This window comes from Pan paniscus, chromosome 19 (genome assembly GCF_029289425.2).
Source record: "Pan paniscus chromosome 19, NHGRI_mPanPan1-v2.0_pri, whole genome shotgun sequence".
Classification (NCBI taxonomy): domain Eukaryota; kingdom Metazoa; phylum Chordata; class Mammalia; order Primates; family Hominidae; genus Pan; species Pan paniscus.
Genome location: NC_073268.2, coordinates 33,229,541 through 33,247,366, shown reverse-complemented (window position 1 = coordinate 33,247,366; position 17,826 = coordinate 33,229,541). Strand labels below are relative to the sequence as shown.

General features: G+C 40.1%; 1 protein-coding gene across 17 annotated transcripts in view; it reads left to right on the top strand.

Annotated features, from left to right (window-relative positions):
• NF1 (neurofibromin 1) overlaps nucleotides 1-17,826 on the top strand; it is a 278,753-nt gene that overhangs the window by 139,318 nt on the left and 121,609 nt on the right. For all 17 annotated transcript variants that reach the window (XM_034943231.3, XM_034943230.3, XM_003811980.6 and 14 more), the window contains 3 exons: nucleotides 919-1,080; nucleotides 1,225-1,328; nucleotides 14,283-14,418. In XM_034943231.3, the coding sequence (XP_034799122.1) occupies nucleotides 919-1,080; nucleotides 1,225-1,328; nucleotides 14,283-14,418 (402 nt within the window). The remainder of the gene's footprint in view (nucleotides 1-918; nucleotides 1,081-1,224; nucleotides 1,329-14,282; nucleotides 14,419-17,826) is intronic.

Genomic DNA, 17,826 nt, shown 5'->3' with positions numbered 1-17,826 from the left:
AAAAGAATCATTTAGTTCAAGTAGCTTTAATTCATTGAGTTTTATATTAAATGACTTTGAGAAGGAATTTTCTGTTAGGCCAGATCTCACCTACCACATTATTGTAATCCTTGGATCAGGCAAGAATTAGAGAGCTATGAGCCATGATCCTGGCCTTTGTTGTTACTGCTTGAGGATTGAGGCATCTTTTTATGGCTACCCCTATTATCTATAAATTTCTTCTTATCATGTGATTAAACAGTGATTTACCATTAGATCATTTTTTCTTGAGTGTACCCCAAACTGTTTTACTACAGAGAGTTATAAAGGATGTCATTTAGGTAATAGATAGAAATTTCAGCCCTCATCCTTGGGACCCTAGCTTTGTATGTAAATCTGGCTCATCTCTGGGTTCTGAATGCCCAATTCCTTTTCTTCCTGGTTTCTCAAAAATCCTATAGTCTTTCTGTTTTTGTTGTGTCTCTGCCTAGTATATATTCAGTATTCGCTGAGTTCCCCGACTGTATGAGAAGAGAGTAGAACTCTTCTGATCATCAATCTTATTTCTGCTCTGTGCAAATGCTTGTACATATCAAACTAAATTCTTTGCTGTCATCTTCTGTTTCTGCTCTCTTTCATTTTGTGATGTAATTTGAGCTGAATCTTGGAGATTTTGTCTCCTAGTAAAGCGTAGGCCTCTCTTAATAGCTTTTACCGGTTAATCCTTGGAATTAACAGCTATCATAGACATTGTATATAGTCATCTATCATAAACAATGTACACTGTTAAATCTCAGGATAAATATTAATCAGTCACCATTTGCCTTAATTTAGCAAGTGGTTGTCAACTTTGGGTTTACATTTTTGCTACTCTTTAGCTTCCTACCTAAGAATAAAAATGGGATTGTTTGCACTAACCTGATTTTGTTTTGTTCTCAGGATGAACTAGCTCGAGTTCTGGTTACTCTGTTTGATTCTCGGCATTTACTCTACCAACTGCTCTGGAACATGTTTTCTAAAGAAGTAGAATTGGCAGACTCCATGCAGACTCTCTTCCGAGGCAACAGCTTGGCCAGTAAAATAATGACATTCTGTTTCAAGGTTTGTATCATTCATTTTGTGTGTATGTGTGTGCTGAGGTATGTCAAGTAATATTATGTACAGAATGTGCAGGGCTGATTGTCTTCTTTTAAGGTAAAATATATGGAGCAGGTATAATAAACTCCTATTCGTGCATTTCTATAGGTATATGGTGCTACCTATCTACAAAAACTCCTGGATCCTTTATTACGAATTGTGATCACATCCTCTGATTGGCAACATGTTAGCTTTGAAGTGGATCCTACCAGGTTTGTCATCTTTTCACATAGAACCGCTGTTTTTTGTTTTTTTTTGTTTGTTTTTTGTTTTTTTACTAACACTGCATGAAGCAAGGCACCTTCTCCCCTTGATCATTAAAATTAGTTTTTAATTATAAAAGTTATATACAAATACACGTTTCTTTAATGATATCTGTAATTTTTTTTTAAGGTATCCTTTTATTTGCCTTAGATCCAGGGACAAACTAGAGAAAGGTGTCTTTGACTTCCACCTCCAGAGACTGTTACTAGTTAAGTCTGTTCCCCTGTCCTTTTTCCATGCATTTACATATTCATATGCAGTCACTTGCATGCATACTCTTTTTCTAACTCACTTCTTCTATGATGAGGAGTGACTTAGGAGAAGGGAAAGAGGCTAATAGGTAATGCAGGCTGCAGTTTATTTATTTGTCATTTTTTTAAAAATTTGAGACAGAGTCTCACTCTGCCATTCAGGCTGGGGTGCACTGGCGCAGTCTCGGCTCACTGCAACCTCTGCCTCCCAGGTTCGTGTGATTCTCCGGCCTCAGCCTCCTGAGTAGCTGGGATTACAGGTGTGCGCCACCACGCCCAGGTAATTTTTTTTTTTTTTTTTTTTTTTGTATTTTTAATAGAGATGGTGTTTCACCATCTTGGCCAGGCTGGTCTCAAACTCCTGACCTCAGGTGATCCGCCTGCCCTGGCCTCCAAAAATACTGGGATTACAGGTGTGAGCCACCATGCCCACCCCAGAGTGCAGTTTAAACCACCATTTCTGTGAAGCTTTCTCTGCTTGTTACCAGGTACTACCCACGAACAAAGAAATATGCTTTGTTCTGTGCTGTGCACCACCATTGTAACAATTGTGACGATTTATGAGTTTCTCTCTCCTCTAGACTGTTTGCTCTTTTACATTTTTACATCTTTATATCCTTCCATGAGTATTTAGCATGGTGTCTGCCTTATAGTGAACATTTTATAAATATTTGTTAAGTGAATGAATTTTAACGGAATATCTTATGCTTGCTTTTTCTAAGCCGCTTGTTAAGATGTTCTTGTCTCTTTCAGTTAGGACTTTATTTTTTACTTTTAAGTTCAGAGCTTCTTGATGATTGTTCTTCCTAAATAATCATTATTTAGCAACTGTGTATCAGTTGATATTTTTGGCTCTGCATTTGCTGAAGTATCAACTGTAATATCTATTCAGAACTCCAGCACTAAGCCAATTTTTGTTAAAATAGTTAAAAACTTAAAAGCAATTTTTATATTTTTATTTACTTCTTATTTTTTGAAATGGGGTCTCACTCTGTCACCCAGGCTGGAGTGCGGTGGCACCATCTCGGCTCACTGCAACCTTCCTGTGCAGGACTCAAGTGATTCTCCCATCTCAGCCTCCCAAGTAGCTGGGATTACAGGCATGCACCACCATGCAAAATACAAAATTTTTGTATTTTGGTAGAGACGAGGTTTTGCCTTGTTGCCCAGGCTGGTCTCAAACTCCTAGACTAAAGAGATCCACATGCTGTGGCCTCCCAAAGTGCTGGGATTACAGATGTGAGCCACCACGCCTGGCCAAAGCAATATTTTGTAAAGCCTTGTATTTTCTTGCCATTAAGCACTTGCAGTTTTTTTCTTGACAACTTCTCATGTCTACTTTTTTTTTTTTTTTTTTGCAATTTTCAAGTGTACATAATACATTATTACGGATTTTTATGTTAATTTTGTGCCCTACAATTTTACTGAATCTTATTATTAAGCAATTTTACTTTCTAAAGGTTAAAGAATTACTTAGAGAGTGAACCAGCTGCTTCAAATAAGTTTACTATACAAAGTGCTGTGGTCCAGATAAGAGAACTAGATGGCAAACAATATACTCAGGTTGCTTAAAATCAAACTGAGGCCCACTCTGACATGTCAAGAGCTTGAAAGTCAACACTCCTGTGTTCACAACATGAAAAAAGCTAAAAAACTGAAAATCAGCAGCTCTTAGATCCATCAGAGAATTTAAGTCCACTCCAAAAACTGGAGAGACAGGTAAATACAGAGAATCACAGTTTACCAGGAGAAGAAGCTGCTGGAGCCAGTAACTGGTAGGAAAGCTTAGATCATAATTGACAAGTTGCTGGAGGCTGAGCATGGAGTGCCTAGAGAGTTAAAACTCCTAGGGGCCTAGTCTTGCAGGGACCCCTGCACCTTTGTAAGTTTTACCTCCAGAAGCCTCATCAGGCTCTCATGGTGAAGATAGGAGAAAAATCCCTTTATGCTTTGGGCAGGGGATGGGGAAAAATAGCCATTTTTAAATATGACCACAGTGTTCTGTTATCCCTAGCAAAGGTTTGCCCTCAGGAGAAATTACTTTACCAGAGCTTTATTTGACTTAGAAGTTAGCCACCTCCAGCCCCCTCTAGCGTTTCTGTAAGAAGAGAAAAAAGGCTAAGAAACTCTTTGAGTCTGGTCTGGTGGCTCACATCTGTAATCCCAGCACTTTGGGAGGCTGAGGTGGGCAGATCACGAAGTCAGGAGATCGAGACCATACTGGCTAACATGGTGAAACCCCATCTTTACTAAAAATACAAAAAATTAGCTGGGTGTGGTGGCACGTGCCTGTAGTCCCAGCTACCAGGAGGCTGAGGCAGGAGAATTGCTTGAACCCAGGAGGTGGAGGTTGCAGTGAGCTGAGATTTGCACCACTGCACTCCAGCCTGGGCGACAGAGCGAGACTCTGTCTAAAAAAAAAAAAGAAAGAAACTCTTTGAAGGTCACACTTTAAGGAATTTGGCCCAATAAAACAATGGAGATATAATCAGATTGTAGAGTACTTCCCTTCCCCAATATCCCAGTTAACGGGGAAACCCAGGGACAACAAAAGAGACAGAAATAAGAGCACTAGAGGAAATGGGCGCCTACAGTTACAGCAAACATTAAACATAACCTAACTTCTAGGCAGATTAACAGAATGCTTCACACTAAAGTCCAATTTACCTCAGTTCCTATGACCCAATACATCTTGTCTGGCTTTCAACAAAACATTACAATGCATGCTAACAAAAAATGAAAAATCAGTCTGAGGAGACAAAGCAAGCATCAGAATCAGACTCAGATGTGGCAAGATGTATTGGAACTTTGAAATTGTCAAACTGAGAGTTTAAAATAACTAATATGCTAAGGGCTTTCATGGAAAATGGACAGTGTGTAAGAACAGATGGGTAATGTAAGCAGAGACATGGAAATTAAGAAAGAATCAAAAGAGAAGGCTAGAGAAAAAAGCTGTAACAGGGAGAATTCCTTTAGTGGGCTTATCAGTAGTCTGGGCACCACTGAAGAAAGAATCAGTGAATTTGTAGTTATATCAAGAGAAACTTCCCAAACTGAAATGCAAAGACAAACAGAAGAATAAATGAAAATGAAAATACATCAAAATTTGTGGGGTTTAATAAAAGCAGTTGCTTAGCAGTGTTAAATGTATATGTTAGAAAAGAAAATCTAAAATGAATTATCTGAGCTCTCACCTTAGAAAACTAGACAAAGAGCAATACCTAAAGCAAGATGGGGGGGGGGAAATCAGAAATCAATGAAATTAAAAATAGGAAAAAAATAATGAAACGCAAAGCTAGATCTTTTTATTTTTTAATTTTAATTTTTTGTGGGTACATAGTAGCTGTTTATATTTATGGCGTACATGAAATATTTTGATACAGACATGCAATGTGTAGTAATCACTTCAGGGTAAATGGGGTGTCCATCACCTCAAGCATTGATCCTTTCTTTTTTCTTTTTTGAGACAGAGTTTCACTCTTGTCGCCCAGGCTGGAATGCAGTGGTGCTATCTTGGCTCACTGCAACCTCCGCCTCCCATGTTCAAGCAATTCTCCTTGCCTCAGCCTCCCGAGTAGCTGGGATTACAGGTGCCCACCACCATGCCTGGCTAATTTTTGTATTTTTAGTAGAGACGGGGTTTCACAATATTGGCCAGGCTAGTCTTGACCTCCTGACCTCAGGCGAGCCACCTGTCTTGGCCTCCCAAAGTGCTGGGATTACAGGCGTCAGCCACCGTGCCCGGCCTATCGTTTCTTTATGTTACATACAATCCAATTATACTCTTTTAGTGATTTTTAAATGTACAATAAATTCTCGTTGACTGTAGTCACCTTGTGCTATCAGATAACCAGATCTCATTTATATTCTTTTGTACACATTAACCATCCCCGGTCTCCCCTTCCCCACCCCCCACTACACTTCCCAGCCTCTGAGTAACTATCATTCTACTCTCTATCTCCATGAGTTCAGTTGTTTTAATTTTTTTAGCTTCCACAAATAAGAGAGCGCATGATGTTGTATTTCTTTGCCTGGCTTATTTCACTTAACATCATAACCTTCAGTTCCACCCGTGTTGTTGCAAATGACAGGAATCTCATGTTTTGTGTCTGAATAGTACTCCGTTGTGTATATGTACCACAGTTTCTTTATCCATTCTTCTGTGGACAGACACTTAGGTTGCTTCCAAATGTAGGCTATTGTGAATAGTGCTGCAACAAACATGGGAGTGCCGATATGTCTTCAATATACTGATTTCCTTTTGTTTCAGTATATACCTAGTAGTGAGATTTCTGGATCATATGGTAGTTTTATTTTTAGTTTTTTGAGGAACCTCCAAATGGTCCTCCATAGTATTATACTAATTTACATTCCTGCCAATAGTGTATGAGGGTTCCCTTTTCTCACTTTTCTCCTTGTCACCATTTGTTATTGCCTGTCTTTTGGATAAAAGCAACTTTAGGGTGACATGATATCTCATTGTAGTTTTGATTTGCATTTCTCTGATAATCAGTGATGTTGAGCACCTTTTCATGTACCTGTTTGCCATGTGTATTTTGTTTGTGTGTTTGTTTGTTTTGAGACACAGTCTTGCTCTGTCACACAGGTTGGAGTGTAGTGGTGTGATCTTGGCTCACTGCAACCTCTGCCTCCTGGGTTCAAGTGATTCTCCTGCCTCAGCCTCCTGAGTAGCTGGGATTACAGGTGCTTGCCACGATGCCCAGCTAATTTTTGTATTTTTAGTAGAGACAGGGTTTCACCATGTTGGTCAGGCTGGTCCCAAACTCCTGACCTCAAGCAATCCACCCGCCTCGGTCTCCCAAAGTGCTGAGATTACAGGCGTGAGCTACCATGCCCAGCCATGGAATATCTTTTTTCTTTGCTTTATTTTCAGTCTGTGTTTTTCCCTATAGATGATGTCTGTTTCTTGTAGGCAACAGATTGTTGGGTCATGGGTTATTTTTGTTTGTTTTTAATCCATTCAATCACTCTTACGTCTTTTGATTGGAGAATTTAGTCCATTTACATTCAGTGTTATTATTGACGAGGACTTACTCCTGCTATTTTGTTATTTGTTTTCTGGTGGTTTTGTGGTCTTCTCTTCCTCCTTTTCTTCCTTCCTGCCTTCCCTTTAGTAAAAGTGATTTTCACAGGTAATATGTTTTAATTTCTTGCTTTTTATTTTTTGCGCATCTGTTGTATGTTTTTGATTTGAGGTTACCATGAGGCTTGCCAATAATATTTTATGAGCCATTCTTTTAAGCTGATGACAAGTTAACACTGATGGCATAAAGCAGCAAACAAACAAGCAAAAAGAAAACTAATAAAAACTCTACACTTTAACTTTATCCCCCTACTTTTTAACTTTTTGTTGTTTTTATGTATACCTTATTATACTGTCTGTATCTTGAAAAGCTGTAGTTATTTGTAAAAGGTTCATCTTTTAGTCTTCTCAAGATAGTAGTTCATACCACAATTACAGTGTTATAATATTTTGTGTATTTACTGTTACCAGTGAATTTTGTACCTTCAGATTTCTTATTGCTTGTTAATGTCCTTTTCCTTTTGATTGAAGAACTCCCTTTAGCATTTCTTCTAGGACAGGTCTGGCATTGATAAAATCCCTCAGCTTTTGTTTGTCTAGGAAAGTCTGTATTTCTCCATATATGAAGGATATTTTCACTGGATACTGTTCTAAGGTAAAAGTTTTTTTTTTTTCTTTATCACTTGAAATATGTCATGCCACTCTCTCCTGGCCTCTAAGGTTTCCACTGAGAAGTCTGGGGCCAGACATATTGGAGCTCCATTGTATGTTACTTGTTTCTTTCCTCTTGCTGCTTTTAGGATCCTTTCTTTATCCTTGACCTTTGGGAGTCTGATTATTAAATACCTTGAGTTAATCTTCTTTGGTTTAAATCTGTTTGGTGTTCTGTAACCTTCCTGGACTTGAATATTGATAAATATCTTTCCCTAGGTTTCATAAGTTCTCTTTTTTTTTTTTTTTGAGATGGAGGTTCACTCTTGTTGCCCAGGCTGCAGTGCAATGGTGCAACCTCTGCTCACTGCACCCTCCGCCTCTACCTCCTCTTTAAGGCCAGTAACTCTTAAATTTGCTCTTTTGAGGCTGTTTTCTAGATCTTGTAAGCATGCTTCATTCTTTATTCTTGTCTCCTCTGTGTATTTTCATATAGGCTGCCTTCAAGCTTGCTTCATCAATTTTGCTTTTAAGAGACTCTTGATGCATATTTCAGTATGTCAGCTGCATTTTTCGTCTCCAGAATTTCTCTCTGGTTCTTTGTAATTGTTTCAATCTCTTCGTTAAATTTATCTGATAGGATTCCGAATTCCTTCTCCACATTATCATGGATTTCCTTGAGCTTCCTCAAAACAGCTGTTTTGAATCCTCGGTCTGAGAGGTCACATATCGCTGTCTCTCCAGGATTGATCACTGGTGCCTTCTTTAATTCGTTTGGTGGGTCATGTTTTTCTGGATGGTCTTGATGCTTATGGATGTTCATTAGTGCCTGGGCATTGAAGAGTTAGGTATTTTTGTAGTCTTTGTAGTCTGGGCTTGTTTGTACCCACCCTTCTGGGGAAGGCTTTCCAAGTATTTGAAGACACTTGGGTGTTGTTATCTTAAGTCTTTGGTCACTGCAGCTATATCTGCTTTAGGGGACACTCCAAGCCCAATAACGCTGTGGCTCTTGTACACTCATAGTGGTACCACCTTGGTGGTCTTGCATAAGATCCTGGAGAATTCCCTGGGTTATCAAACAGACTCTTGTTCTCTTCTTCTCTTCCCTTACTTTCCTCTAAACAAACAGAGTCAGTCTCTCTCTCTGTCTCTCTCTCTCTCTCTGTGTGTGTGTGTGTGTGTTGAGCTGCCTGGAGCTGGGGGAGGGGCGACACAAGCAGCCCTGTGGACACCAGCACTGGGAGTGCACTGGGTCTTGCCCAAGGCCTGCAGTACTGCTGCCTGACTACCACCTATGTTCACTCAAGGCCCAAAGGCTCTACAGTCAGCAGGTAGCAAACCCAGCCAGGCTTGCGTCCTTTCGTTCAGGCAGTGAGTTCTCCATGGGTCCAGAGATGCCATTCAGGAGCCAGTGCCTAGAGTTGGGTACCTCAGAGATCTACCTAGTGCTCTATTCTGCTGCGGCTAAGCATTAAGCTGGCACCCAAGCTGTAAGACAAAGTCCTTCCCGCTCTTCCGTCCTCTTTTCTCAAGCAGAGGAGTCTTTTCCCATGGCCGCCATCGCCCCAGGCCCATGGTGAGTGCTGCCTGGCTACCACTGATGTTCACTCAAGGCCCAAGGGCTCTTCATTCAGCTCATGGTGAATGCTGCCAGTTCTGAGTCTCTCCCTTAAGGCCTTGGGGCTCCCCTCTAACCCAGGGCAGGTCCAGGAAAGTTTTCCAGGAGCCAAGGCCTGGAATCTGGGACCCCAGGAGCCTACTTAGTGCTCTACCCCACTGTGTCAAGCTGGTACCCAAGTTGCAACACAGAGTCCCCTTTATTCTTACCTCTTCTTTCCTCAAGCAGAAGGGGTCTCTCTCCATAGCCACCACAGTTGGTAATGTGCTGGGTCACCCCTGAAGCCAGCATGTCTCCAAGTCTCACCCAGGGCCCACAGCAAGTACTGCCTGGCTATCCCTCCTGGTTGTTCAGGGGCCAAGGGCTCTTTAGTCAGCAGGTGATGAGTTCTGCCAAGACTGGGTCCTTCCTTTTAAGACAGCAGATTTCCTTCTGGCCCAGGGTTTGTTTAGGAGTGTTGTCTGTGAGGTAGGGCCTGGAATGGGGGCCTCAGGACTCTGCCTGGTGCCCTCTCCTACTGTGGCTAAGCTGGTAGTTGCAAGACAAGGTCCTCTTTACTCTCTCCACTCTTGTATTTGAACAGAGGGAAGGCATCTCTGTTGGAGCTACAAGCTGAGCTGAGCTGCCTGGGTTTGGGAGAGGGGTGATGTAAGCATTCCCTTGGCTGCCCTGGCTGTCTCACTAGGTCCACCCCAAGTCCACTGGCTCTGAGCCCAGCACAGCACCAGGACTTACCCAGAAACTGCAGTCCTTGTGGGCCTAGACTGCCTTTCAAGTTTATTTAGGACCTCAGGGCACTTTAGCTCTTGGTGGTGGGGCTTGCTGGAACTCAAGTTTCAACAGCTGGGATGGGTGATTTACCTCTGGCTAGGTCTGTTCTAAGTTCTCCATCCTTGAGCACCAGCTGAGCTCTGCCCTGTGTTGCTTTCTGCTATGACAGGGCAGCATTTAGTCCTAATTTAAAGTCCCATAATCACTGTGCTGTCCGTCCCCCAAATGCAGATTTTCTTTGCACACCACGGGGCCACTGCCAGGAGGTGAAGGAAGGGTGGTATAGGTAATTCAAGACAGTTTTTCCTACCCGCTTCAGTGCCTCTTTCCTTAATATGATGTTAAGACCAGGTATTGTGATCACTTACCTGATTTTCAGTTCTTATGAAGGTGCTTTTTTGTATGGATGATTGTTCAAGTTGGTGTTCCAATAGGGGGGACGATCCCTGGAGGCCTCCATTCAGCCATCTTGCTCCACCTCCAGTTCTCAAGCTAGTTCTTTGAAAATCAACTTGGGAAAAGTTTTATACACAGGAACACTTGAATAATTGAACACAAATGTTCATTGTAGTTCAGAATTAGTAGAATATTCAACAGGTTACCATTGGCATGTGGGAAGCAAGAGAGCACTGTGGCTAGAAGGTATTGTTTTAGAGGGAAACCTGAAATGGACTGCAATGTTCCTGCTGCTATGCTGACTCAAAAAAAAAATTTCACAAAGTAGGCAATTGTCAGGGTTTCTAGCAGTCTCTTTGAGCCTTGTTAAAGAAATTGTTAATCTCATTCATACCCACCAACTCCTAGACCTCCATATCTTAAGATTTGGATTACTGTTGTAGCTTAACTGTTCTCCCTGCATATAATCCCCATATTTAGACTGTCTCTTCAATTAGCCACATATTGCAAGTTCATTTTCCTCCTCTGGCTTCCTAACAACCATCAGCCATTCTCCAATAGATACCAACCAGGTGTCCTTGTGATTCAGTTCAACCGTGACACTGTTTACCTGGAGATAGCATCAGATTTCCCATAGGATAAGGGCTGAGTAAGATTGCTACCACTTCAGATGCCAATTACAAGCCCCAGGTTGTTACCTTTGCTTCTCACAACTTCACCTTGAATTGGATTAATTTGCTAGAAGGACTCACAGAACTCAGGGGCATACTTTACTTTTGTTTGCCTACTTACTATAAAGGATATCAGAAAGGATACAGATGAACAGCCAGATGGAAAAGATGCACATAGGGCAAGGCATGTGGGAAGGGGCTTGCAGCTTCCATGCTGTTTCCAGGTGCACTACCCTCCAGGCACCTCTATGTGTTCGGCAACCTGGAAGCTCTTCAAACTCTGTTCATTGGGTTTTTATGGTGACCTCATTATATAGGCATGATTGATTAAATCATGGGTCATTGGTGATAAACTCACCTTCAGCCTCTCTCCTCTCCTTGGAGGTTGGGGAGTGGGGCTGAAAGTCTCAACCCTCTAATCGAAACTTGGTCTTTCTGGTGACTAGCCCCGTCTTGAAGCTCCCTAGGGCCTCCCAGCCACCAGTCATCTCATTATCATATAAAAGACACTCAGCACTTCCAGAGATTCCAAGGGTTTTAAGAGCAATGTATCAGGAATCAGGAGCAGAGACCAAATATATATTTATCACAATACCCTTGAATTATTGTATTGAGTACTTAGTGTGGAATACCTGGTCTATATGTCTTTCTCCTTTTTGAAAAGGTCAAAAGGCAATTGTTGAATCCTCAGCACCTGATACTAAGATGGCAGATAGTAGATGTGCACTAAATGTTTATTGGATTGATTACCTGCCCCACCTACTTTCTCTTTCTGAAATACCCTTACTTCTTTTGTCTATGCAAATTCTGTGCCTCCTTTAGAACTCACCTGTTCAATGAAGTATATTTCTTGCTTTGCAGTCCATGCTAATTTCTGAACTCTTACTGTATTCATATGCTGTGCCACACAGCAAACTCTAAGGAATCTACAGCAATGATGTAAGTGTCCAAAGCATTTCTGTAATACGTTAATTAATATGGAAACAAAATTACTAATTAACCTGTTAAAAACAAATATTTACTCAGTACTTGCTGTGGTAAGGCACTGTGCTAGTCTTTAAGGGGACATAGGTAAATACTTCCTTCAAGGAGCTTACAGTTTAGTAAGAGGGATAAAACACACAACAGATAAGTGGTGAGTTTCATAAGGGGTGTATTTTGAGAGTTCATATTAGGCTAGTTAGAGAGTAAAGGTTTGTGGATTTGATTACTATTGGGTAAAATTTAAACTACATAAAGTAGGCATTATTAGTCCTGTGTTATTGATGAGAAAAAATGACACCCAGAGAATTTAAGGATTGTGACCAACTCATAATGATTGATAACTGATAGAGCTGAAATTTAAACCTAGTAAGTCTGCCTGCGGAATCTCTTCCTTTAATCACAACATCAGAGTTTAGAGGTGGTACTGATAAGAGTTAGCAACACTGGGCCGGGCACGGTGGCTCATGACCGTAATCCCAGCACTTTGGGAGGCTGAGGTGGGCAGATCATAAGGTCAAGAGATCTAGACCATGCTGGCCAACATGGTGAAACCTTGTCTCTACTAAAAATAGAAAAATTACCTGGGCGTGGTGGTGGTGCGCCTGTAGTCCCAGCTACTTGGGAGGCTGAGGCAGGAGAATTGCTTGAACCTGGAGGCGGAGGTTGCAGTGAGCCGAGATTGTGCCACTGCACTCCAGCCTGGCAACAGAGCAAGACTCCATCTCAAAAAAAAAAAAAAAAAAAAAAAGCAATACTGATTGGATATGGGGAATAATGAAGTAGAGCAGGAAAAAGTGACATCAGAGATGGCCTGAATGATGTGATTAAGAAAGTGATAGTGCTATTGATAACATAGAGCACATGATAAGACATAAGAGTACGAGGAAAAATCAGTTAATTTGGGGCATACTGATTTTTAGATACCAGTGGGGAGGGGACATCTAGCAGTTAGAAATGTCAGACTGGATGTGAAATGCAGTTCAAGATAGGGGAAACCTGAATGGCCACAAAATATCTAAAAGCATGTCTAACCTTAGTAGGAACTGTGGAAATAGAAGTTAAAAACATGAGCTACCTCATGTTTTACTCAACTGCTAGATTGGAGGGGAATAAGAATTCTTATACAGTACTAGTTTTAGAGCTATTTGGCAATATCTAGTAAAGTTATATCTGCATATACTCAATAACTCAGAAATTTCATTTTTAGGTAGCTGCCTTAGAGAATCTCTTATGTGCAAGAATGTTCATTGCAATGGTGTCTGTAAAGGTGAAAAATGTTTAATGTTCATTATAATTAGAGAATAGATAAATCATGGTATACAATAGACTATTATGCAGTAAAGTGAACTATATCTTCATCTATCAACATGGATAAATCTCAGAAACATAATGTAGACTGAAAGATGAAAGTTGCCTTTTGTTACTATTGATGAAAAAAGTAAAAACCTACATCATTCAGCCGGGCGTGGTGGCTTATGCCTGTAATCCCAGCACTTTAGGAGGCCGAGGCAGGTGGGTCACTTGAAGTCGGGAGTTTGAGACCAGCCTGACCAACATGGTGAAACCCTGTCTCTACTAAAAATATAAAATTAGCCGGGCGCGGTGGCCCATGCCTGTAATCCTAACTACTTGGGAGGCTGAGGCAGGAGAATCACTTGAACCCGGGAGGCGGAGGTTGCAGTGAACTGAGATTGCGCCATCACACTCCAGCCTGGGCAACGAAAGTGAAACTCCATCCCCCGCCCCCACCCCCCACCAAAAAAAAAACACCTGCATCATTCATATGTGTGTGTTGATTTTTTCATATGGGCATATACACATAGAGGATTGTGAATTGGAAAAATACATGATATTCTTGTTTTATCTGTCCCCTCTCTCCCCCTTTTGTTGCTTGGGTATTTTAAAGCATATCTCAGAGATCATGTTTCTAACATATACAGACTTAAACACACATACACGTGCATGTGCAGCCTATTTCCACACAAATTAAAGTTAATAATCCTGAATAATATATCTAAGACTAGTTTTCTGTTAAATTTTTTTCAGTTATCTCAAAGTTGTCTTTTTTTTAATTTTTATTTTTGAGATTCAGTCTTGCCCTTTCATCCAAGCTGGAGTGCAGTGGTGCAGTCTTGGCTCACTGCAGCCTCCACCTCCCAGGTTCAAGTGATTCTCCTGCCTCAGCCTCCTGAGTAGCTGGGATTACAGGCACCTGACTAATTTTTGTATTTTTAGTAGAGATGGGGTTTCACCATGTTGGCCAGGCTGGTCTTGAACTCCTGACCTCAAATGATCTGTCAGCCTTGGCCTCCCAAAGTACTGGGATTGCAGGCGTAAGCCATCCAGCCCTGTCAAAGTTGTCTTTTTTTTTTTTTTATAGTTGGTTGTTTAAAGATTCCAATGAAGTCTACACGTTGCACTTGGCTTAATGTCTGTATAAGAGTCTCTTTTAAGGAGTGATTTTTGTTATTTGTTTTAAACGAAAGTGTTAGGATTTTATTTTTATTTTTTTGTAGGTTAGAACCATCAGAGAGCCTTGAGGAAAACCAGCGGAACCTCCTTCAGATGACTGAAAAGTTCTTCCATGCCATCATCAGTTCCTCCTCAGAATTCCCCCCTCAACTTCGAAGTGTGTGCCACTGTTTATACCAGGTATGCTTACAGTTAGAGATTACCATTATTAATCTAAAGTTAAATTATGAAGAATGCTTTATCAAAGAAGGATCTAGCTGCTGATGGTGTGTGGTTAACTATAATACTGAGTCAGTTTGGATGAATAATACATTGAGAATTGTTGTTGGAATTGTCTTTGAAAAAAACTTAAATATTACTTAGGCAACAGTTTGAAGTAAGAGAATACTTTAAAATACTAAATTTTACTTGCATTGGGAGCAAGTTTAAAATGCAGTGAATCCATTGGGTATGATGGATGTGGCTGAAATGAACATATTATGGATTTTTGTTGTTGTCATCTATTAACCTAAATTATTTACAGGGTATTTCACAGTTGAGGCGGGTCTCCTCCTTGCTTTTTGCATTGTGAATTGCTTGATCATCTGTGATTTTGGTTTCTTCATTAATGTATAATTAGTTTGTGTCAGGTTTTCCCAGGATAGACTGATTGTTCTGTTTACTTTATGTAGCATGTTTCTTAAAAGAGATACTGCATCATCATTCAGACCAAATTATTAGACCTTCTAACACTAGCACTGCAAGTAATGCGTCTGAACTCAGAAAATAGCCATAGTCATGGCCTTCTTTTTTAGGGAATTCGGTCTGTGTTCTTTTATGTCTTCTACTGTGTTTTTGAATTGCACATTGCAGTTTTAGGAATTATTTATTCCAAGGGAGGTCCTGCAAATGCATATTAGCCTTTTGGAAACTATGATTCTGGAAGAAACATTAGTGGGTCTGGAATTTGGGATAGGGGTGGATATAAGGGAAATACACAGTTATCAAAACCCATGTCTTTGTGTCTCTCTCTTTGCAGAGTCATCGCAGCCATTTGCTTTTTTAGCACACGGCTTCAGTTGCTTAGAGACGTTAACAGCATCATTGAAATCACCATTTTAAAAGCTGTTTGAGGCTGCTCTATGTGAATTTTTTCCCCATTGCCATTTTTAAAGATGTATCTGTTCTATCTGTAAAAAAGCTTTTCACAGTATACATAGATGATAAAACATACTTAACCTTGTCTCTCTTAATTTATCATGACTTTTCTGCCTTTACAAAAAGGCTCAAGGAAACTTAGGAAAATCCTGTATAATTTTTTCAACTAGTTAAGTCTGAGTCTAAAGGGTAGTTATAATATGAAACTTAATACAGTGAATATCTTCTCAAGTTTGGGCTGTATTCAGGTTTCTCTTTAAATTTTATTTAGTAATTGTTCTATTGATGAAACTAGGCAGACAGGAAATAGCACATATTAAAAATAGTCTGGGTCAGCTTCTTGGTTGGCCTAGTAGTAACTGGTTTCAGAGAGCAAGTGGGTTTCTAAAATGACAGAGGCTTTGACTTTAGCTGGTTAAAAGTGAATGGGGGCCGGGCGTGGTGGCTCACGCCTGTAATCCCAGCACTTTGGGAGGCCGAGGCGGGCGGATCACGAGGTCAGGAGATCGAGACCATCCTGGCTAACACGGTGAAACCCCGTCTCTACTAAAAATACAAAAAATTAGCCGGGCGTGGTAGCGGGCGCCTGTAGTCCCAGCTACTCGGGAGGCTGAGGCAGGAGAATGGCGTGAACCCGGGAGGCGGAGCTTGCAGTGAACTGAGATCGGGCCACTGCACTCCAGCCTGGGCGACAGAGCGAGACTCCGTCTCAAAAAAAAAAAAAAAAAAAAAAAAAAGTGAATGGGGACTGACTACATGATTACATGGTCTAGGAGATTGTAGTAGAATTTCTTCATGTGGTTGTCATCCTAAAAGAAAAATCTTTTTGTATCATCAGCAAACTTGGAGACCGTTTTGAGACCATGATTCTAATAATGTAAAAGGAACAGGTCTTAGCACTTATTTAGTACTTAGGAAATATTTAATGAAGAAATAAATTTCCCATCCCTCCCACCTAAGTAAACAAGATTCTTGCCAGCTTTCACAGCTAAGAAAGGAGGAAAATAGTGAAAATAGATTTTTAAACACTATATGTGGTGATTATTAAACAGTATGTTATGCTTTTTAGAGCACTTCACAGTAAAATATCCTATATTATTTTAATAACAAACCTGGTTTATTATGTTAAAATTTCACATAAAATTATTATCTTTAAAAACATGAATTAAAGGTGGTATCAGTGCATTGTTTAAGTATTAGGTAAAAGCATTGTTGAAGAGCAGAGACAGCATGCTGTGTTGTTATTAAATAAGGCTTTATTTTTTAATTAGTAACTGGTAACAGGGAATGTTACATTTACTGATTAGAAAGAAAGATAGGAAAAAAGCTTTGGTCCAAGATAGTATTTTATTGAGTCTGCTTCCCAAACCTAGTTTATTTCTTTTGGTTTGCTCTTTTGTTTTTATTCATCTTCCCTCTTCTGGCTTTTTCTTGCCCCTTTGCCTTTGGCAGTAACAGAAAGGTACCTTCCTGCTCTTCTGTGTTCTGCCTGGAGGGATAGTACTCCCTTTGGGACCTACTGGGGAAATGTTGAAAGGGAAGTGAGTATATTGCTAGCTAATAAACTTCCCTGGACTTTAGCTCCTTTTTTGAGTTCATATCTTGGCCTTTAAGCCTTTTCAAATCATGCGTTAACCAGCTCTATTACTTTATATACCTTCCTTCCTTAGTTGACTGGATTAAGGTTATTTAAGAATAGCCAACTGTGAACATGTGTCAGATTTATAATTAAATCATTTTCTCATGTGTTGTTTTCACTTCTCCTGATGGTTTTAGGATAAAGATAAAATGATTCCCAAAGTGGATATTCTCGTATGGTGAGAGAATTCTAAGAACTAATTTATGATTCTAAATAAATCTCACCCTTTTTCAGTAAATCTGCTTCTCCAAACTGAAGTAGTTTACACACATTTTTAAGGCTATAAATGATAGTTATATACCATTGTTACTAATACATTTGTATATAGTCTAAAGTTTGAAACAAAGCTCTGTGAGCTAAGGGGCTGTGTCTTGTTGTTTTACTGCTATTTCCCAATGCCTAGAATGGTATTTGACCTGTAGGTACACAGTAACTCTTTGGATGGATGAATGGGTGGGTGGATGAATGGATGTCTAACTAACTTAAAGCCCAAGTTATGGGTTATGGTGTTGGATGTCCAGAATTCCCAGAATAAGATGCCATCTATTTGTGGATTAAATAAATATTTTAATAATTATTTAAAATATTTTTAAAATAATTATTCTGCCTAGGCTAGTCCAATCAAGAGTCTTTTAATTTTGAAAGAAATCTTTGGTCTAGAAAGAGCTCTGAGAGATGAAACCAATATGTGCCTGGAGTTTTGGGGGTTTTTTAGGTGGCTTTTTTTTTTTTTTTATAGATATTTTGATAAATGGTCAACTGTAATATGTGAAAAGTTTTAAGCAGGCCTACAGTTTTGTTCTGTAATTTTC